This window comes from Apteryx mantelli, chromosome 2, assembly GCF_036417845.1.
Source record: "Apteryx mantelli isolate bAptMan1 chromosome 2, bAptMan1.hap1, whole genome shotgun sequence".
In the NCBI taxonomy this organism is placed as follows: domain Eukaryota; kingdom Metazoa; phylum Chordata; class Aves; order Apterygiformes; family Apterygidae; genus Apteryx; species Apteryx mantelli.
In genome coordinates this window covers 121,131,697-121,154,419 of record NC_089979.1, presented here as the reverse complement: position 1 = coordinate 121,154,419, position 22,723 = coordinate 121,131,697, and the positions used below count along the sequence as shown (strand labels likewise).

Sequence of the window (22,723 nt, the reverse complement as noted above, 5' to 3'; positions counted from 1 at the left end):
ATACATGGGGCACGGAAACAGAGCACAAATGCAAAATACACTGTTCAGTTCATGAATTTCCAGAGAATATGTACTTGGCTTTACCCCAAGAGGGGAAAAAAGGGAGGAGGAGAAGAGATCACAGCCCACTTTTGGACTGAGCACAGCCAACTCCTCCCCTCTTAGCCACGTATTTACTGTATCACCACATCCAGCCACGGACTTCGGTGTGCAAAATAGGTGAAAGCTACCATCAGGATGAGAGCAAGACAGCTGGTGTGTGGAATTTGGAGTCTATGTTTCATGTTCTGCCTTTTCTGCATTTTTCTTCACCAAACCACTGCAAAAAGAAAACTGAAGTTTGTGTCATTAGTAAGTAGATAGTTCATGGACTTCATGCTCTTCTTGTAGTCTACAGTGGGGGACAGGGGGTACACTGTGAATATTGAGGTGTTCGCTGTATATTCAAAATCCACTATTGTATTCTGTGAAAAGAGTCCCAAATTTTAAGTAAGATTTTGTGATTTTCTCTCCTTTTTGCAATCCTGGATGGAAGTAACTTTCTGGATTGATAAAGACTGCCTTTTTTACAACAATAAGAGAGGAATCCAACAGGATTCTTCTTATATTGTAAAATAGGATTCCATAACTGATTTTAACTGTCTGCAAAATTCCTCTGTGCCATGGAAGAAAACAGTGGATAAAAAAGCAAATCAGTGGTTATTATGTGAAACCCAAACTGGTATAAATTGCATTGAATAAATGACATAGAACCAATGCTGTAAACTAATGCTATTTGCAATGATTATAAGGTATCTGTGTTTGTAGGAGGCCTGAATTTGGTCTGTTCTGAGTATTGCACACATGCATGTAAATCATATGTATGTTTTTGCGCTGCAGTTGTTAATTTTATTTACCCTTATTTTGACAAAGGAATAAAAAAGCTGGTGGTAAAATTTTAAGATGACATGACACACATCTACAGGAATTATGCTGGACAACGTGAGAATTCACTGAATAAATGAAAAATCTTAATTTATCTTTATATATGTATCTTTTGTCTGAAGTGAAATTTCAAGGCAGGTTCAATGTTTTCATAATAACAGTCTAGCGTGTATTTAGATATTAGATGACACTTTCAGCACCTCTGGTGCCTGCCAACACAAGGCTTTTTAAGGATAATTTCTGCCAAGAAAGAGTGATTAGCAGCAGACAGCCACGGGAACTGTATTTAGAGCAATAGTCTGATTTTCTTCCTTCTGGATTCCTAGATAGTCCTACCAAAATATTGACATTCCAGTATTTCTGAAAAATTATGTATATATTTCTATTGGTTTTCTGTCTAATTCATTTTGTGGTCTATACCTCTCAAAGTTTTCTGACCTCTCTAAAATCTATAAAATGTTGTGTAGCATATATATAACTTGCAAAAGTTTCTGTGAACTAACTGCTTTCAAATGAAGAGAAAAAAAGCTGTAACAGTTGTCTAAATAAATCAGGCAAATATGTATTGTAGCTATCTAGACCCAAGAACGTCATGAATATATTTTGCACCTGTCAGATACAGTACTCACTGTTGATGCATTTTCCCTGGGACCACACTAATTATAACCACTATATAAAGCACAGTAACATGAAAGCAATTCCATCTTTTTTATCAGGTGTTTCGCCATGGTGATGATACTCCACAGGAGTTTTTTCCAACTGACAAGCATAAAGAAGTTGCAAGGCAGCAAGGATATGGACAACTTACCAAGGTCTGTTTGCTTCCCTGGGCCAATATAGTTAAATATTGGAACAAGCTGGTGTCTATTGACATTTGTTTGTTGGAACTTTGTTTTAGTTTGGAGAAAGCCCATATTAGGTTGCCACATACAGCTCCCTCATAGGCCAAAGAACTTGCTAGGAAGCTACAGCTGTGAGCAGTCACTGGTTTTAAATGAGTGGTCCTGTTCAAGACCAAAAGCAGCATACACTGAGCTGTTTGATTGCAGGCAGATTACTGTCTTCTGGGAAGAGCCAGGCACCAGTGACCATCACAGTTCACCTGACACCAAGCACTTAGCTTTAGCCCTCAGTAGCACAAAGCAGTGGAAGTGCTCGCAGACCACTCTCCATCTCCACTGAGCAGGAGTGCTTCCTAGCTCATGAACTTCATAGCTGAGATCAGTACTGCTAGCAGAAACTTCTCTCATGCTATGCTAGGGAGAGCTGATTTAAAGATCAGCTGTTTTAGTGCAGGTATTGGTGGAACTAGGGCAGAACTGCGTATCCGCTGAAGGTAGTAACTAACAGCAGCTAAGATGACAACTGCAGAGCCTAATTGCAGAAACAGTCTTTCCTGAGTTAATTTTTGGGTTAACTGAAACCCAGTTTGTTTTTGCGTAATTGTATTTCCTCTTGTGAATGGAGCAGAGGGTGAGCTCCTGTACTCCAGGTACCAAGGAAACATGAGGAAACTAAAAGGTTTTAACCCTACCCATGCTTCACTCTCATAAGCACTACCCACTGTGTTTGTGTCTTCTTCCTTTTCCCCACCCAGATGTGTTGTGTGGATGGAAGAAAACATTAGTCATTTGTCCAGGACTTTAGAGATCAGGCAGCCTCACTGAAGTAGCTTAGATGTGCTGGGAGTCTGGAAGTGCCAGACACATGGCTATCTTGCATGCATAGACAGACTGTGAGGTGCATGTTTCTCTTGTAGGCTGCTGTAGAGTAAGTTTGCTCACACACCTTATGTCTAGCACAACGTACATGTATTTCTCCTGGGAGAACTAATCATTTGCCACCTCTCCACTGTAATGAGAATAGAACAAGCTGCACAGGGGGTCCTCCTCCACTCCATGCTTAGGAGGCCATATTAATCTCTGATGCAATGTCAGGCCTGTTTCCACTCACGCCACCTCCCTCAAACAAACAGAGGAGTAATATCTGTGCAGCAAAGCTCATTATCAGGTAGGAAGAAACAATGAATGTCTGAAAGATGGTTAAGACCAGTTACCTCTGCCTTAACTCACCTATGACTCAATCATTACACACACGCACTATGAGAGTGCAGCACTACATGCTGGCTTGCTCCAGGCCACACAGGTTCTGGAAGGCTCCAAGACCCAGGCATCAGGATTTAACAATACACAAAGTAAACAAGTTAGGGCAGAAGCCTAGGCCAAGTGTATACCCTAGGAAACTCTGGACACACAACTCTAGCAATTAAAAGAGGTGATCACATTTATATACTGGGGGCCATGTTCAGAAAGTAGTGACTCTGGATAAAGTTCTGAGTAACCCAGTCTGACTTCATAGCTGACTCTGCTTTGGGCAGGAGGTTGGACTAGAAACCTCCTAAGGTCGTTTTTAACCTGACTTATCCTGTAATCCTATGACTCAAGAAAGGACTTTGGGAAACAATGGATAATCACTGCTTTTGAGATCCCAATGCAAGCAGTGATTACATGAGCAGAGTCAAATATATTGCAATTTAGGCCAGGAAACACCAGGTACAAGTAAGAAGATCGCAACATATAACATTACTGAGACCGTTACAAGGACAATGCATGCAATCTCATGTCTTGTGTTTAGAAAATGATGCTGAGAAGTTGGAAAATGTTCAGTAAAGAGCTACAAAAATCACTTGAGGTTAAAAAAACCATTTTGCTGTGAGAGTAGAGAACTATCATCTATTTAGTTTAACACAGAAGATTAAGTGAATGGATTCTGTTTTGTCAATTACTATCTTATTGGGGGTAAGATTTGTGATGGTAGATAATGTATCATACCAAAAGTGTAACAAAATCTAGTGGCTAAAAGCTGGGGACATTCAGACAAGATCTAAGAAGCAAATGTTGCAGACTGAAGATAATAATTAACCACTGGAAGAAAATACCTGAAGGCAAGGAGGACTTCCTTTCACTCAAGGTCTTCTATTCAAGATTTTGTGTCTTCCTGAAAAATAAGTTAAAGCTGTGGCCTTCATAAGGAACCACTTGGTGATATTCCATGGGAGCCATATCCTGGGCATGTCTTCATGGACAGGTGGTTGCTCTGTTCTCCCAGTTAATTAGCTGTGAGCCAGCAACAAAGCAGAAACTAGACAGTGTAGTTGGGACATCGCTATGCCTGTCATCCTGTCCCTCAGCCAGGCTTATTAGCTTGGATAAGCACCTACACAGATTTTAGCAGAGCAAAATGCAAAACTGCATCCCATGCTGTCTCATGGCCCACTGAGCCCTATGGTCACTGAATCTCCAGATAACATTTATGATAAAACCTACTGTGCCGATAGCATTTGACAGAATGAATAAGCAGATTTTAATACAACAATTCTTAAAATGCAGGAATAGAAGGGACCTGTTAAGCAATCAAGTCCAGTCTCCTGCCATGGCAGAAAACCACATCATACAATCTGGGTTCATACATGTAACAAGCTCTGTCCTCAAACTAGTCAGGGATTCTTGCTTCCAGTACTTTCACTGGAAGGTTGTTCCTGAACTTCACCCATGATGGTCCTTCCAATTTCCAGTCCAAAGGTGCTCATGATTAATTTATATTCATTTATTTTAATATCAATATTGCCCTCCAGCTTGATAGGCTCTTTTTAAATAAGTTAAACTGCCACACTTCACTAATCAAGTGCACAGCACCTTTAACTTCCTTTGAATTCATTCAACAGTATTTGGGCACTCCAGGTGAAACATTCAATCCTTTGCCTATGATGAATGCCCTAGAATCACTACAGATATGCTATTTCCTTATTAACCCCATTTACAGGAAGTTGCATCTAACTACACAACAGCCAGAAATGGAGGGGGCTGTGTTTGCTTGTTCATTAAGATGTGAATTTCAAAAACTGATAATGATCTCAGTCTGCATGCAAGGTAGTCTGAATCTGAACATCCTTTCTCTCCTTTTTCTCCAGTGGCTAAAGAAATTAGTATTAATGAGACTATGTTCACTCAGTGTTCATGTTTCACGGTGAAAGCTGGAAAATACTAAAGCTGAAGTTCCAACACTGTAAACACAGCCACTTTACTGCATTTTCCTCCTGCCTTCTTTCCTCCTTCACCTTAAAAAGGAAATATTTTAAGGTCTTTACCGAAATAATATGAAAGATGATCTCATTTTCTAGGACTAGATACACAGTACACATCCTGAGCTCCTTACACTATTCTGTTATTTCCACAGCTCGGCATACAGAAACAGTATGAGCTTGGGCAGTACACGCGGAGAAGATACTCTCATTTCCTGAGTATTGCATACAAGCAGTGTGAGGCAAGTATTGGATCTGGAAGGGAAGATGTTTTTCATGGATGTTAATGGGACTTTCTGGAAGCCTGAGGGTCTGAATCTGGTATACTCTGAGTTCACTTAATACCTACTGAACTCAGTGTGGTTTCAAAGTATCCCTGAAGTTGTGGCTCCACTTTTATTCAGGCTGATGGTTTAACTGAAAAGCATGTACAGGGATCTGTGTATGATGCTGTATATCAAGTTCAGCTCCCTCACTGTTGTAGGTCAGAGTATCTATCTTGGATATCTCTAATTCTGTACATCCACCTCCAGAGTGGATGCAGCCTCGCTTTCATTTAGGGTCAAGCTGCCCAGTGCATCCATGTTGTCCCAAACAAAGTGGTGATGAAAGGGAGTTAGTCTGATGTTTTACAATAGGATTTCCAAAGGAACTGCTGCCATGTTGCAACTCCCTTGCACAACAAATTTGTATTCCAAGGTCCTGTGACAGTTTCACTCTAATTCTCTTTCTCACTCCCCTTTCTATCTCAGGGTTCTTCTTTACCATCTTACCTTCTTTACTCCATTTTAATGCCAGTTCCCCCAGCACAGTACCAGTCCTTTTCTTTCCCACCAAGAGCAAAAACTAACAGGAGGGATATGCTGCCAGCTACGACCATGAATAACTTGTTTTCTTTTCTTGCTTCAGATTTACATTCAAAGCACTGATTGTGATCAAACACTTATGAGCGCTCAGGCAAGTCTTGCTGGGCTGTACCCACTGACACAGAGCCAAATCTGGAACCCAAAAATCCTTTGGCAGCCAATTCCAGTTCACACGGTGCCACTGTCACATGATAATGTGAGTACAAACTAGGAGCATTTGCTTATTCTTAGTCATTAGTAGAATATCTAAGATATATGAGATGAAGGAGCAGGATGAAGGTGATGAAAAGTACATTAAGATGCAAGCATTATGCAGAAAAGACTAATAAGCTGAGTAGAAATATTGTCAGGAGTTTCCAAATGAACAGACTTACTAACTCCAGAGACCTGGAGTTATTGAAAATAGAAGAAAAAAAAGTCTCAAGGTCAGAAAAAAGAATTAACCTATGATGTATGAGTAATACACCGTAGAGGTAGTAACAGATTAATCCTATACATGGTGTTATCACAAAAATGACTTTCTCCATGTGAGAAAAGGAAGTATAACTATTCTCACTAGTGCCTCAGCTTTTTTTAGTCCCTGGCCAACAGAAAAGGCAAGAGAATCATTTTGTGATTCTCAATACAATGAGAATTGAGCCACAGGATTATTCTTCATGCACTTTGTGGGTTAGTGGAAAAAATAAAAGGGGAAAGGAAAGAGGACTCAGAGTTTTAAGAGCATGAGTTCACAGGGCAATGTATTTATTTATCTCCCTTCTTCTACTCCCCACCTTGGAGCTGTAAGGACTTGTGTGGATACCAGCTCTGCAGGTGGCATATAGCTGTCCTAAAGGGGAAAGCTGGGCAGATGAGTGGTGCAGTAGTTCCCAATTTGTGGAAAAGCTATGGTAAAAAGCTAGGAAGATCAGGGTACAGTGTAAGTCCAAGTTTGAGAGAGGAGGACAGCATATGTGATGTGAGATAGATTGTGTGAGCTTACAAGTCTAATTTACACAGTCTGCAGTAGCGTAACAGATTAAGCAGGGACACGGAGCAATAGTTCTCACCTGGGAGTGATGAGAGCATGAAGGAGGATACGGAGATACACGTCTTCCTGTGCATGCACACAGTCTGGCATAGAGTCAGGAGCTGCTTCTGATAGTGTCACAGATGGTGGTACCCAAGAAAACAGTCAAGAATACCTGACTGGTATCAACACCACTATCAAATTCAGCAAGCAGCTACTGTACCTTCTTCACATCTAGGGGAGCAGGTAAATTTATTCAAACAGATCATAAAGCCATAAACACATATGTGTTTTTCCTACCTTTTTCCATTATTTGTACTGTAACTCTATTTACCTTTATCAGAAGTACATAATTTTGAGACCACAAGTATCTTTTCAACTAAAACAAGCGTCCATCAAATATTGGTAAAGTCATGCCTGTTCATGAACCTATGGTTAGAATTCAGGAATAGCTACCTACCTTCTCAAACAGATAGATTATCTTTCTAAAAAGACTGAGGAACTGCTGTGAAGCTTTTGCAGCTAATTATCCTTTCCAGACTCTCAAGTTCTTTTTAAAGCTATTCTTTTAACTGTGGGGCTATATAGATAGAGCTTTATTAGTGGAAAAGGAACAAAAAGCACATTAGAGAAAAACACTAAGAAAATCTCCGTTTCAAATTTTGTTTGAACTTATGTTCAAAATTTAATACAAAAAAGTTCAAACAAGAATAAACTCAGTTTATTTCAATAAATGAATTTACAAATTCTTAAATCATTCCACTCATGTAACCTTTAACCTATGGAAAATCTTACCTGAAATAAGGTTTTCAAATGTCTCGAATGGAAGACAAAATTGAGTTTTAGAAACTTAACAAGTTTCTATGATGCAGCTGGACTAATTGGAGCCGTGGTTAAGTCCACTTACTACAGCTGAGTATGCACAAAGTCTCCTATTGCAGTCCAGCTGTTGCATGGCAATTTGCTGCAAAAAGTTGACAGTGTGTTTAAAGACTGAACACAATTAGTGAAATCATCCCTGAGGAAGCCAAGTACAAAGTAGTATGTGAGGGCTTGTGTTAGTCTTCTGTCCAGGGATGAATTTCATCTTGTGTGAATGAATCTGTTGAACTACTGCAGCTATTACCCCTCTGAACATTTAAAGATTCTTTTGTAGCTGGTCATCAGTATGGCTCTTATGGTCCCAAAAGTGAACATCCTTGAAGATGACACCCCCATATTATTCTTCAGCTTGTCCTAATGAGTGCAGTCAATCAGAACTACAACCCCACAATGATGTATTAAATTGCAGAACAAGTGCCTTGCCTAACTAATGTTTTGCAATTCTCATTTCAGTTGCTATACTTACCTTTCCCACATTGCCCAGAATACAACGAGCTTCTGAAAGAAACCTTTGCAACACGGGATTTCCAAAGGCAGCTCAAGCCATACAGGGTAAATTATTTTCAATTATGGAAATCTTATAATTAAAATGTACCACTCCTGGCAACATTATAGATCACCAAAATGGCAGTCAATATTGTCCTTCTAAATCTCTAATCTTCATAGCGGGTGTAGGCAACATACCAAAAAAAAAAACAGTTACAACATTATAGAGCCAGCTGGACTGGGCTATCCCTATCAGCTGAAAATTGCAGTCATAGAAAAGATAAATTATTGACTACCTCGTAAAAACCACTCCACCTACCTTCTAGAAGAGCAGACATTTACAAAACAAAAACTCAGACTAAATCAGTGTCCCACTCCAGTCCCTCTCTCTCTGTTTAGTTTTATGTTAGCAGCTCCTTCTCTGATACCTCTCTCTACATTACTCTCTGCTAGTTCAGATTCCTCTTCTCCCACAAAACTCTTATGGCTCAGTTCCCTAGATTTTCTCTAATAGCCTCAGTGCATTCTTCAAGCACTTGTTCATGTTTCATATCCAAAGTCTTCACTCAGGTGCTCACATATGTTTCCTCCTTTCCTCCATAGTATATCCCTTCCTTTCTCTCTCCACCACCAAGCCCTTTGCCGTGACTACATAATCCCTTGTGTAGTCTACTGCAATTTTCTTCTTCTCGGGTTTATTCAAATGGCACTATCAAACTCACCTGTCCTTCTACCATCTTTAAGAACTTACTCATCTCTGCCATCTATCACTGGCTCTGCATCTGGGTATTACATTCAAGCTAGTCACAATTTCTGTTTTTACCCAGTTTATGTAGTGCCTCTCTTCTGCTCAGTACCAACATCAGACTGATTCTGTTTATCACTGTCCTTTTAAGCACTTTTTGGCTTTCTGCCAGATTTCCTCATATTATATGGATCCCTTCTACTCTACTCCATCCTGAATATTCCCACCACACAGTTCCCCTATACTTTGAATCTGAACTCAGATCACCATCCTTCTCTAGATGGAATAGGCCAAATTCTCTTATCAGCACAAAAGAAAACCTTGATCTCTCTAAAAAGAAAAGCTAGTGGCATATATCAGGTGTAAAACAGCATCTTTAAGCTTTCTTGATGGAGGCATCCTGTCCAATATCATAATTTCCCCATGAAGGGTTATGTGATATTAGGAATCTAGATTACTAAATTCGTGATGTTCTGTAGGACTGAATCCGCCATGAGTGGTGAAGCCATGCACTTGGCAACTCAAGAACAGGACAGACACAGGGAAAAGGTCAGCTAGGCTGTTTTGGGAAGGGACAAGCCTATGAGAAACATGTACCAGAGTGCAAAATGCCTGGAGGTATGACCACGAATGAGGACATGTACCTTCATAGCTGAAGAGGCAGGATGGCAATTAGGGCTAGAAACCAGGATAAAAGCAAGTTTTCAAAAGCTCTTTAAGAGCTTTTGTGCAAGCATTCATTTGGTGTCTGCCGGATTGTTATGAGAACAGAGCATGAGGGAAGAAAGAGGATCCACTTGAACAGGCACTGACTGGCCACCCGTGAATACCACCAGGCAAAAGTTCATTGCTTAGTAACATAAGTGCAAAGACTCTCCTTTTTCTAAAAAATGCTATGTCCCACTATGGCATTGCGCAGGAATGACATAAAAAGGCCCTGTGTCCAATGTACAAGTTTTTTTTTTTGTCTTCCAGCCATTTCTCAAGTTTTTAGCCTCTCATGCTGGATACCCATTGAAAAAGCTGAACACTGAAAGAATTCAGAAGCTCTCCGACACTTTACAATATGAGGTAAATAGTATAAAGAAAATTCCTGAGGCCAATAGAAATACTTACATTTTCTCAAAATCAGTTTTACCTCTTATTTCCATGGTTTGTAAGACATCCAAAGAGGATTAAGTCTGTGATTCCTATTCTTTTTGTGAACCACAGACGGTTTTCAGCTTCCCCTCCACAAATTCTTACTCACCATCAAACTTGCAGCTGAAAATCCTGTACACACACCGTGACTTTGTGAGCCTGCTGTAGGCAATCCATCACTACAAGAAGAGCAAACCATGGCCTGCTAAATCCAGCATCCTGTCAGTGACTGCATATAGAAACTTAGGGGAAAGCAAATTGGGTAAACTTGTCTTGTTACTCTTCCAAACCCCATCACAGAGATATAGAGGAGTAAAATATGTTGTTGGCAAAGAAACATAAGCATCCTTCCACAAAAAATTTATGCTCAAGTTGCATAAGCAAGGAAAGTCATTATTTGCATTTGGACATAGTAGACACAGGATTTTCAGGAATTAAGAATCCTCTGGAATGACGTAAAAGGATGTTTGCACAAGGTCGGGAGGCTATTCTAAGCACACAGACTGGGCATATCCCAGAGAAACATGGATTTTACAACAACGAGGTACTGTGATGCTTAACTTTCATGGGTCTCCGTCCTACAGTGCTGAATTAGGTTATCAGAGGCCTTACTCATTCCTTGATGAAAAGTCTGGTAACTCTGACTGGGATATGTAAATATCCTAAAAGCCCTTAATTTGGCAACAAGCCCCACTTCAGGTCACTTTAAAGTCCAAATTTACCTCAACTGAAGCAAGTCAAAATTGCAATTGCAGGGTCTCATGTTAAAAATGCTTTTCATGTTGTTGCAGGCAGCACTTTCTACAACCACCTGACAACATACTTATTTGTAAACTCAATATTGACAATATATGGACAATAAATCCCCTAAAAAAAATGAGGCAGTTTTAAGGTGGATTTCACAAGCAACATATAATACTTGGGTGTGATAGTAATAAGCTTACCTTCTGTCCTGCAGTTTCTGCAAAGGTCCAACTTTGGTCAATCCAGTCTTGAATGGAATGTTAGCCAGGGTCTTAAGTTTAATGAAATGTTAACATGTTGGGGCACCTCACTACCATTTCAGTGAGGTCACCCTTCCGTACTGTCCAAATGCAGAACAGCTCAAGACTACAGGTTTTTACTGCAAATGTTATACCATTCTGAGAGAAAAATCCATCTCACCAGAGATGTGTACAGAATTGTCAGCTGCCATCAGAGAGCTATCTAAATGCTGGAAAACAAAACCAGTTAGCTGGGTTGTTTCCTCTAGTGCTGGATTTGATGAGCCTTGGTCTTTCCTATTACTCAGTGGAGACTCTGGAGGTATCAGTTAGGATATCTGCCACAAAAAAAAACGCTCTTACCCTTACAAGCATACGAGAAGAGCCTTCCTATGCAGTTGTTTCAAACATGAAGCTACAGAAGGGTTCATCTCTCTGTATTAGCTATTATTGGCTAAGTGCCACCTGACTTTCAGATAACTTGGAGACTGAGGTGCTCGCTGGCCCACAGCACTGTCTTAAATAGCATGCAAGTAGCCAGTTCTTTTCTCAAGATACAAATCAGATTTGTTAAAAGTAATACATTGTGACCTGAGCTGGTTTAACCTGACATGTTCTATTGTTTCACTTATTTAAACAAACCCTGTCATTAAGTAGTTGGCCTTCTCTTTAGCACTCATTGTTATGAGAATGCTCTCACTAGTGCGCTCAGTCCAATGGTGCACTGTCAAACAGGTTACACTGAACTAGAGGAAAAATAAGGGTTTTGTTTAAACAGGAATTCAGCGCAGTGCAAAGAAGCAGTGTTGGGCATGTCTTTCTTTCCTTTGCATAGTTGTAACCGTTAACATATCCTAGGCTGCTTCCCTAAAGAAAAACGAATCCGTTCCACTTTTGTCTGAGGACTGAGTCAGAATCCGATAAAGCTGGTGTAAATATGAGTTCCATCTATATGTCTAACCCCTATGCATATACTCCCCTACATTCAAATTGCAGCTACGCACATTCCTCCTTGATCCGTGGATCTTATCTTCCTCATTTCTCAAAGCTGCTGACCCTTAAAAACCTGATGTTTATATAGGATTTCTTTAAGTAAAGATTTTAGGATATAGTCTAGTAGATGGCTGAAGAAGAAAGAGTCAGAAGACATTTGCAACTGACAGTAGGCATAGTCACCTTTTTGCATAATAGTTTTTAGTATTTTGTTTCCTCTTCTGTTGAACACTGCTCTTCAAATTTATTTTAAGCAATGTAATGCTATGAGAATTACACATGAAATGTGTAATGAAAAATAGTCATTATTTTATTATAAAATGAAGAGAAACTTTTATTTGAATGAAAAATTCAGAATTTGTTCTGACAAGCACTATGTGTCAAAATAAACAACAGCCAGCAGTAGGAATCAGTAAGAAAATCACCATATTTTCTTTCTTCACTGTAGGATATTAACAATTACACTTTACCTGTGTGGGCTACTCATGGTGTCAGGACCAAGCTGATAAAGCTCTCAGAATTGTTATTACAGGCGGAATTTGGCTTTCACAAACAAATACAAAAATCACGTTTACAGGGAGGTAAGCTGAATTTTTACACCATTTAAAATCAAGAATACAATGGGAGAGCAGAAAATGAAGGATGTATAATGAACATTGCCACTGATTCCATAGTAGAACTATAAAAGATGTCATGACATGGATATTGATGATCAGCACTGAAAGATTTTGGTCAATGGTAAGAGAGGTGGTGATGACTCATGAATATCCTAATTCAACATTATAAAGGAGGTATAATTTTGATCATAGTGTGTAAGAAATCCTGAAGTAATATGCAAATTCTCACTGGACTGAATAAAGTCTGAATTTAATGTAAGCCACCATGTTTAACTTACAAAATATTAATTGTAATAAACTGTAGCATGGTAACATTGTTGCCTAAGAGTTTCATATTCCATTGCTGGGAGTACTAAAATGAGAGTATTAAAGTGCTTCTAAGATTTATTCCACTCAGCAGATAGTAGCTGAAATTCAGGAATTTAAAAAATAGTTTATACCCTTTTAATCACTAATTCTTCCTTCACTCATTCTCTGTCTTCCTTTTGGCCTAATTTTATTTTATATGGCTGTGTTTAATCAGGTTCTATAAGCCACTAGGACAAATCACAAATAAGCCCTGATTAATTTGTTTCCTTTTTTTGGAGCTCCAAGACATACAAAACTAAGTGCTAAGTTCAAACCTCCATTCTTGCTTCACTGTTAATTGTTGTTAAAAAATTCTGCCAGTAATTGAAGACATAATTGAATTAAAGAAGTAATTGAAGCGTGTTTAATTCTGCTAGCAGTGCAGTCCTCATCTTAGGATTTTTCTTCATGGAATATTCCAACTTTATGTTAAGATATTAGCAGTGACACTGATTAAATTCATACAGTTTGTCTTACAATTTTTCAACAGTTGACTTTAACAAAATACAGGCAACCATATGATTTATGAAGGCACATAGTTCAAAGAATTTTTTCTTTCTGTATCTCTGGAAATCAGAAAATCAATGGAGTTACACCAGAAAGAGGGCAATATTCATTACTCTCTTGCATAGTCCTGGTGGCACAAAGCAGTTGTGAAGGCATTGTTTAACACCCTTTAGACTATTAGGAATTCCAAGATACGTTATAGGGAATCAGAATCAGGCCTACTGTTCATATAAAAGATAGTATCAGTCTTACTAGGGCACTACACACAAATTAGCTATAAACTGAATTTAGTAAATCTGGTGTGTTTAAAGATTACCTTGTGTTAAGATGGTAACAAATGATACAAAAGTAAACACAAGCATCTCTTTCAGTCATTGTCATTGATCCCCAATTTTCTTTCAGGTATTCTTTTAAAAAATATTCTAAAACACATGACAGATGCTAGAAAGCCTTCAAACCAGCAAAAGATGATTATGTATTCTGCGGTGAGTCCTTTCTCTTGTTTTTATGTTACCTTTTTGCAATTATTAAATGCAGTGAAAGACATGAAACTACATTTCCTGCATGAAACACAGGCACAAGCATTTGGTTTTGGTAATCTTACATATCAGTGGATTATTTTCATTTCTTTAATGAACAGATAATACTTTGAAACATGTGGCATTCCATTTTTCACCTGATGTTGTGGTTTATTTCGTTGTAATACTGTTTTGATTGAGTTGAGATCTCAAACACCAAGCCTCTGGTTTTATCGAACTTGTATCACACAGATGATTTAGAAACAAACCTCCTGCTTCCTGCATCTTTCAGATGATAAAGAAAAAAAATTGAGATAGATCTAGTTATTTGGAAGATGTTATGAAGGCAGTTTCTAAATGGTGACTCTGCTTTTGTTTAGAATGTGCAAACCCTCTCACCGGAAAAGGAAATTTCTGGATTGCTTTTAGTAAAAAGCTCCTATTTCTGATCGCAGTTAGATCATGACCTGTCAGATGTGATATCAGCCGATGAGTTTTCTGATCTGATCTCGAATGCTTTTTACTTAACATGCAAAACCACAGGCTCTTATTAAAAGAAGTTTTCACAGCTCCTACTGACTTTGATAAGAACTGCACATGCCTACGGCTTCTTAAATTTTTACACATATATATACTTTATACATTCATCATTTCAGGACAGTATTTGGTCAATACTGCAGACAGCAGAGGGTAAGTGTTAATGAAGTCACACAAATAATGTTATGTGTACAAATAATGTGCTGAACACATTAAGTAATAGCTATATGAAGTCATTTTCAATATGCCTTTAACGGAAAGGTTTCTTGTATTTACAGCATGCAGCCACTATTGTTGCTTTACAAATGGCACTCAATGTCTTCAATGGGAAACTGCCTCCTTACAGTGCCTGTCATTTTTTTGAACTTTATCAGGAAAAAAATGGGCAAGTATCTGGAAAAAGCTGTATTGAAAAGTGTGAAAAGCATGTACTTTTTCTAAAAAGCAATTTACTGATACCCCAGACTAATTAAACTGGATACACAAGGTTCACTACACAGAAAAAGAGTATAGACTGATTTTAATTATTACAATTGGAGTCAATTTAGTGCTTACTGAAAGTAGCAGAATCACAGCACCACAGTTCGAAATCCCTCTGTATACTGCTTCATTACAGTTATGAGAGGTTTTACTCCATCCTGTTTATCTATTTAACTCCTTAACTTTCTACCAAGATGACAAATTACATGCAAATTGGTACTGACCATCTATTGGTTAAAAAGATCTTTTCAGTGGACTCATGGTATTATTAATAGCAAGGCAAATAAGCTTCATCCCTAAGCACATTGACTGCAACACAAAAGCGTGTTCTGTGTGGTTCTGCATGCCTAACTGTTTTTTTTACCTTTGCATATTTTGAATCAGGCAATACACCATAGAAATGTACTATCGGAATAATTCTTTGAGAGATCCTCACCCACTCACCCTCCCTGGCTGCAAATTTCGCTGTCCACTAGAGAGATTTACTCAGTTGGTCTCACCAGTCCTAGTACACCATTGGACAAGAGAATGTAGGATTAAGACATAAAAAGAGGTAAGTTAAATGCTTTGAGCACATGTACTCAAAAGTAAAGTCAGGATTACACCTTCTCCTGCCAAGGGATCATCTGAAGTAACCATCTTTTTCAGAAGGGTCTGATCTGAAATGAAAAGAAATCCAGATCCGATAAGACTGAATTATATCCATAACCATAAATTTTACTCCACTGATACTTTTATCTATTCCAGCCAAAGTTTCTGGTGAAATGGAATCAAGGCTTACATGGCTGATTACACTTCAGGATACTCCTTTTTTATTTTTTATTTTTTTAGCACAGTCTAAAAGAACCTTCAGTTACTGAGGAAGCAGATCCCAATGGATGGAATTATGTTAATCCACCTTATCTTCTCTAACTGTAGAGTATTTGTCCAAGCTGATGAACAATATTATTCATTCCCTTGATTTTAGGGAACATTCAGAGATCAAATCAGACTAATATTAATAGTATACCAGACTGGCACTTCCCAGAATATCGAATGTATACATTTGGTAACACTGCACATTGGTAACACTAATACATTCTCCAGTAGGATGTTTACATTTCCAAATAAGGATTTCTAATTTTCCATTTGACCATTGATGATATATATATTTGCGGAAGGCGGGAATAGGAAGGCAGAGATTTATACTGTTTTTCTTGTATTTAGCACTATATTCCTTCAGGAAGATGAAGAACAAACAGGCCTCCAGGATATTAGATCTCCTCCGTCACAGAGCAAACCATATAACTAACCAAGTAAATAAACATAAAAAATACTCAACCTTATAATCAAAATTTGCCATTAATGAAGACCCAATTGTTTGGCCTTCAGGTTCAGCCCAAGGGCTACATATTGCTTTGATTCTCAAATTTTGCTAAAGTAAAAGTCAGATGGAGTCAAGCCTCTTACATCAAGTCTAGCATCACTACATGACTGCTTTCACTAGTAATACTGAGTGCACAAAAAGCGTATGGATCATGTAAGAGATTATACCACAACAGACTCTCCAATTAAAAAATTTGCCGTATCGTCATATCAAAATTTGACAGTTTCCCCTATTTTATGCTGGGTGAGAATGGTTCCATCTCAGTAACTGTAGGGGCCAGATCCCAGTTTTGGGGCTCATAACTCTTCCTGCAGGCAGAAGGTTTAAATTCTCTGCTGTGCACATGAATGGCACCCAAGAAAAGGCGGGAGTCTGGGCACACTGCCCCACAGCCTGCACAGTGCAGCAGGCTGTCAGCTGGATTGTACTGCGCTAAATCACAGTGAACAGTAATGAAAAATGTTACCAATTCTGAGTTAATGCATATAGACTGGATCAATTGATCTCTTAACAGCAGGAAGCTAAACAAAGCTATAGAGGAACTGCAAAGAGTTTACAGGTCACATTCACACCTAGTATACACAACCGCAACATCACTGATTTCAACAGGTTCCGGCTTTGTCAAAAACCATCTCAAATATTGTCCTTTGTTAATGCATATGTCAATACTTTGAATGATTATGCATGCATCAGAGTATTTGATGACTAGAAGCCCATAAACATGATTTTTCTGGAACAAAATCAAGGAGCTAAGCTCAAATATTTACCTTACATAGCTATTCTACATGAAGACACCCTTTCTGAAACAGAGTTGTTCCACCAGATGCTTAACTGAAGGGTCATGGACATTACTTACAGCCCCAGTATAGGGAAAAACATGGGATTAGGAAAGTTTTGCTTCTGCAGGTCACACAAAACAGTAGGAGTAGGAGTGCAGTATAAATCAGAGCCAAGTTCCTCCAGATAATGATGACTACAGTGTGGGACACAGGAAGGGATGACAACTCAGCATCCTTGGGAAGGAGAGAGAATATTTCTTTGCACTCTTTTGGCTGCTCAGGACAGTTTCATGGTGGCTCTGCTCACCATTTCAACAGGATTTTCATACTTCAGCCTCAATGGAATCAAATTTGTCAACTCTTTCGTCCTAGTCTGACCTACCCACTTGTTCAGGTACCTGCTTGTTCAGGTCAAATTAATAGATTTGCCATGCTTTCTGAGAATGAGGGCATGTGCTAAGAATGATTCTCTCTATTTGTCTTGCCTTTAGGTGTTCTCTCCAAGACCTTCAGGGTGATTAACTTTATGAAACAATTCCTCCCACACTGTGATGTGACTGCAGCCCATCTAAGTTTTCTCATTAACTTCCATCAGCATGACCAACAGCGTCCCGATCTCTATCAGAAGAAAACATTCCTCAGTACAACAGACTAAAACTATAGCAAGTGGTGGCTTATCCTTCATGAATGCTATCTTTATTTTACCAAATGGTGAAACCCAAGTGCAATATAAAACCAGAGTAATTTTTCAAGATCTATTCATTTCAACATGACTTTGGCAGGACTAGTTCAAGAACATAATTTTGGTTATATTTTTTTCAAGAGTTCTAGCCTTGATTTACAGCAAAATTGGAAAATATCTCTGAGAGTGTTGCCCGCTTCTTAAGAATGAGATAAGAACTTCCAGAATTGGTGAGGGAAGCAGTTTTACATCCATAGAAGGAGTCATTCTACTGTCCTCCTACTTTATTTTATTCAAGAAATAATGAAACATTTTATGCAAACAGATCCCAGAAACTATGAAAATGAGGGTAATGGTTGTTTACTTAGTGAAGGGATGTTTTTCTATTTTTTCTCTCTTTCACATACATATGCAAATATCCCACCTTCATACAGAAGCAAGGGGAGAGTTATGGACAAAACATACTGTGGCTCCAGACTTCAAAGAAGCCTACAGTCAGCCAGTCTGGCTACCATAAAGGCCTTGCTGGCAATTGGCTGACCTGACAAGGCTTTTGGAGGTTAAGGCATTCCACCTCTTCCCAAAAAGACAGCAAGACTCAGTGTCAATTTTGAAAGAAAAATCATCTGTGGTTTCAAACACTGTTTCAAATATGTTCCTTTTGCTACCTTGATAATATACTCTGATCTGATCTTATATAGTAAAGTCTGTGCTTCAGAAAAGTCTGTCAGTCCATGCTGCTCTTGACATTAACAACAAAGAAGATCCCAATGACACCACAAACGAAAAACTCCACAGAGTTACAAGCTAGTTAAAACATGCAGAATATACTGAGCAATCCTTCGCTAGTTATGTTTTCTAATATTCCTATTGCGTAAACAATTCCTGTTATTACTCCAAAGGCTGGATCTGAAATATCGGATGCAACTAACTTCTGGAAAGAGCGGACATTTCTTTGTTTGAAGAATCAGGCTTTTTTATTTTTTATTTTCTCAGAGCGGGTAAGCTACCTTTTCAGCAGGAGCTTTGTCAACAGCCTTGTTTTCTGCAGGTCATTTTGAAGGGAACCAGAGTATTTGATGAGATGCAGAAACTTTTGATATTCTAGACTCCTTTCCTTGCACTGGGCTTTGAAAAAAGAGGAATTGTGTGTTCCTTTTTAGAACTACAGCAGAAGCAGGTAACTGCCACCCCACAAGCTATAAAAGAACCCAAAGAATAGAAAGGCCCCTTTCCCCTCCAGTAAGTATCCAGGTTTCAGAATTCTCATTGTAAAAGCCTATTCTCTTCTCAGCAGGGCCCAAGCAACAATTCCTTTGCTTCCAACATCAGCAAGGAGTTAAACACAGTTCAGCAAGAACAGCTGTATTTAGGTTTCACAGCAAAGAGGTTGAAAAATGTAGATAAAAGTAAACGATTCCCTCTAGTGAAAAATGCAACCTCTTTTACCACAGCAGCCAATCAAAGGAAAAAATGTTTTCTCATAGCATAAGACAGCCAGGTCTAGCTTCTTCCTAATGCAAACATGAACTTTGTCTTTCCACAAGCTTATTTTTTCCAATGTTACCTTAATGTCCATAACAGCCATCAACAGAAGGCACTCCCAGGTCTTACAGCCCTCACAGGAGAATTAGTGTAAGCTCTTTAAATGATTTATCTCAAAACCACACAATTCATCAGTCACACCTCCTTTAACAAGAAGGAATAAAAAAACTGTCAAAAGAAAGCAAATAAAGATGAAAATATAATACTCCATTTTCATCTGTATTAGAATACTAAGAAGACTTACAGCCTGGGCTGCAGAAAGCAAACTTCTAGGCATCCTCTCTTCTATTCTGAACCTGTTCCTGTTTCTCCTATTTCTGAACCCATGTCAGCTTGAGTTGCTTCTAATGTTTCGTTTGCCAGATATTTGCAGCTGAAAGTTCAAGAGCTGTAAAGCTGGTCTCTCTCTTCTCCCATCAAAGGCAGGGGTTTCTGCTGGTTTCCTAGACCTGAGAAGGCTCACACACAGAATGCAAGACCCCCATGCTTTCCCTTAGCCTCCAATTCCCAGTCCTTCCCCTTGTTCCTCACCTGAATCAGTCTCTCAAGGTTTTTCAGAACTACATGAAGACTCTCTTCTGCCTCACAGCTTCCTCTGATATGGAGGATCATGGAACAGAAGCCCAGTCCCAGCGCTTCACTTCAGCTATGGATGTGCAACCTAGCTAAGCCTTCTACTCAGAGAACACCAATAGAAGGTCCCTCTTTTCCATCACGTTATCAGATCATATTTTCTTCCCTGATACATGACCCAGTGAACATACCTTGGGGGGGTTGATTTCTGTTGTAGTAAAATTAATTTCAAATGTGTTTCCAAATTATTTTATTACCCTTGTCCCTATTCAACAGAACCCCCATCACACATACATTCTTTACAATGGTTTTCATTCTTTAGACTATCACTTCAGGAACACAGAAAAGAATACTTTCTGTATACCTTGCTCACTCCAAGGAAAAATAAACATCAGTGCTCTTAAGGCTGAAACATCAGGCCCAGATCTTGTTGTATGAATATATATTGGGGATGTAAACAAATGGATAATATTAGTAAAGCACTTCAGGTTTTCTGCTACTGCACCAGCAGACGCCATTTGAAAAATCTGTCCCATAGTCTTTTGCAGATTTGAAATCATAAACAATTTTCTTTTTTTTTTCTCTTAAAAAGGAAATAAGCAAGCAATAACAGTTCAGCTTTGGAGTTATTTAGAATGGAAAGAAAATTATAGGGTTTTTTTATGTCATGTTTCAATGGCAGGATCACATGAAAATAACACTCCTTTCTTTCACAAACAATGCATAGACAGCCAAGCCATATATTAACAAAGGCATATGTAATACCTGAATAGTCACAAATGCTGTATTTTATGATGTTCACTGTTTTTCCTATTATATGCAGAAATAATGTCAGCAAGATGGGGAATGAGCAACAACAGGAGTTTGATGCTGCCTGGGCAATGTGGTACTGGCCTGGCCAGACTACGATTTTGTTCTTTTCTCCTCCTCCTTTTCTGTTTGGGTTATTTACAGAGCTAAATGATTGAATGAATAAACAAATAAACAAATGAGTAAGGTTGCAGAAGAAAAATCTGATGTTATTTTCACAAAATTATTCACAAATATGGGTCAAATTCATTGAATGATTTTGATTTGTTCCACAGGAGTGATACAAGTAGGAGTTCCTTCTTTTTACTCGGTGCTTAAGGCACTCATCCAAGATGTGGCAGACATAAGTTCAAATCCTTCCTTTGCCAAAGCTGTAGATTCAGACCCAGCCACCAGCAGAAGCAAGTTAAGCCTTCAAGTGCTTTAATGAATGCTTCCAGCCATCCACACTACCTAAAATTGGGTGAAAGTGAAAGATCCAACACGGGCCTGTGACACAGCCTTTTGCTTTTTATCCTAAGTGCTTGGAAATTAAAGGAAATGTATCATTTTGTTTAACCAAAACAATATTTTTCTTTTCTTTCCATTTTTTGGCTCAAAAAATTGAATAAAATGATTGCAAATTAATCCAAACCAGTTTAAGTAAGTGCTGAATTACAAAACTGGTCAATGGCAGTACCTGAGCTCTTTCCCCATTTGAGCAGCCTGGCCCATGAGTGCAGGCAGCACTTTCATCTCCAGTTGCTTTGACTGCCATGGTTCCCATTGTTTCACAGTGTATAGGTTGCCCTCCACCATGGGCACTTAACTAAAGCAAACATTGTTTACATTAGGGAATAGGTTTTTTGCAACTAGTCCATTTCAAAACCAATCTAGCTATGCTTCAGCAAGCCTCCAAAATAGATAGATGCTCTAAAAATGGGCAATTGTATTTAAGCTAATTCCACTTAATGACATATCTTAATAATAATATTGAACTAAATTAGCATAAAGATTATAATAACATTGACATATACTTAGCATAAAGATTATTTAAATTGTTTAAGTCCATTTACATGGACATATTTTTTATTTTGAAGCAACTTTTCCTAAAAAGAGTAAGGATGTTATTGGTGCAGAGTATGGTAAGTTTATAGCTGTTAAAAGCACAGTAGAAATGGGAAGTCTTCTCATATCCCAGATTAGAATGAACATGCAAGACCAGTAAGGTAGGAGACTTTCAAACACAATGCATGCAAACAACATACTTACAGATTACTTACAGGATAACTTACAGGATCCTGTTATAACCACTATGGCACATGAATGCAGGCATTCTTCTATTTTGGAATGCATAGGGATTTATGTAAAGTATTGTATTGCCTATTCTTCAGTGATTTTTACCATTAAAAAAATTTCTGTGCCAAAGGGAAGAATGAAGCCACAGAAACCTAAACTATTTATCATATGCTTGGTGTTGGATTGAAATCTCAATTTTTTTAAGATGTTAGCAAAATTTTTCTATAAAATGCAGTTGCTACGTACTTTAAAACATGGCTGAAAGTATAACTCCTGAAGGATGTTGTCCACCTTAATAAAAAAATTGAGTTCATGTCTAAAGTGAAGGCTACTAAGAAGGTTCTATAAAAATACTATAATAATGTGATTCCCAAGCTACGGTGTGCATACCTTCATTAGTCATGATCACTCATCACAGAGCCACAATGAAAGAGTAAACCTTATATTAACTCATCAGTTATGAATTTCATGGTAAGGGCTTAGGAAGGTACAGAAAAAATTCTTGGAGGCAACAGGGATTCCTTGATCCCAAAAGCTTGGGAACCACTGATCTAAAAAACTATACAGGTTAATA

At 38.5% G+C, this 22,723-nt stretch overlaps 1 protein-coding gene across 1 annotated transcript; it reads left to right on the top strand.

The window, feature by feature from the left end:
- The first annotated feature begins 237 nt into the window (after positions 1-237).
- On the top strand, positions 238-17,916 carry LOC106491161 (prostatic acid phosphatase-like). Its single transcript, XM_013950707.2, has 11 exons — positions 238-351; positions 1,641-1,736; positions 5,161-5,247; positions 5,915-6,067; positions 8,216-8,314; positions 9,969-10,064; positions 12,558-12,690; positions 13,984-14,066; positions 14,915-15,021; positions 15,501-15,646; positions 17,753-17,916. The coding sequence occupies exons 1-11, from the start codon at positions 238-240 to the stop codon at positions 17,914-17,916; spliced, it is 1,278 nt and encodes a 425-aa protein (XP_013806161.2).
- Positions 17,917-22,723: the final 4,807 nt, after the last annotated feature.

Bases quoted from the DNA above. Each gene is read 5' to 3' on its own strand.
- LOC106491161 (XM_013950707.2), top strand. From the start codon at position 238: ATGAGAGCAAGACAGCTGGTGTGTGGAATTTGGAGTCTATGTTTCATG. The intron at 8,315-9,968 runs GTAAATTATTTT...TTTGTCTTCCAG, and splicing joins GGCAGCTCAAGCCATACAGG to CCATTTCTCAAGTTTTTAGC. The intron at 14,067-14,914 runs GTGAGTCCTTTC...TTGTATTTACAG, and splicing joins AGATGATTATGTATTCTGCG to CATGCAGCCACTATTGTTGC.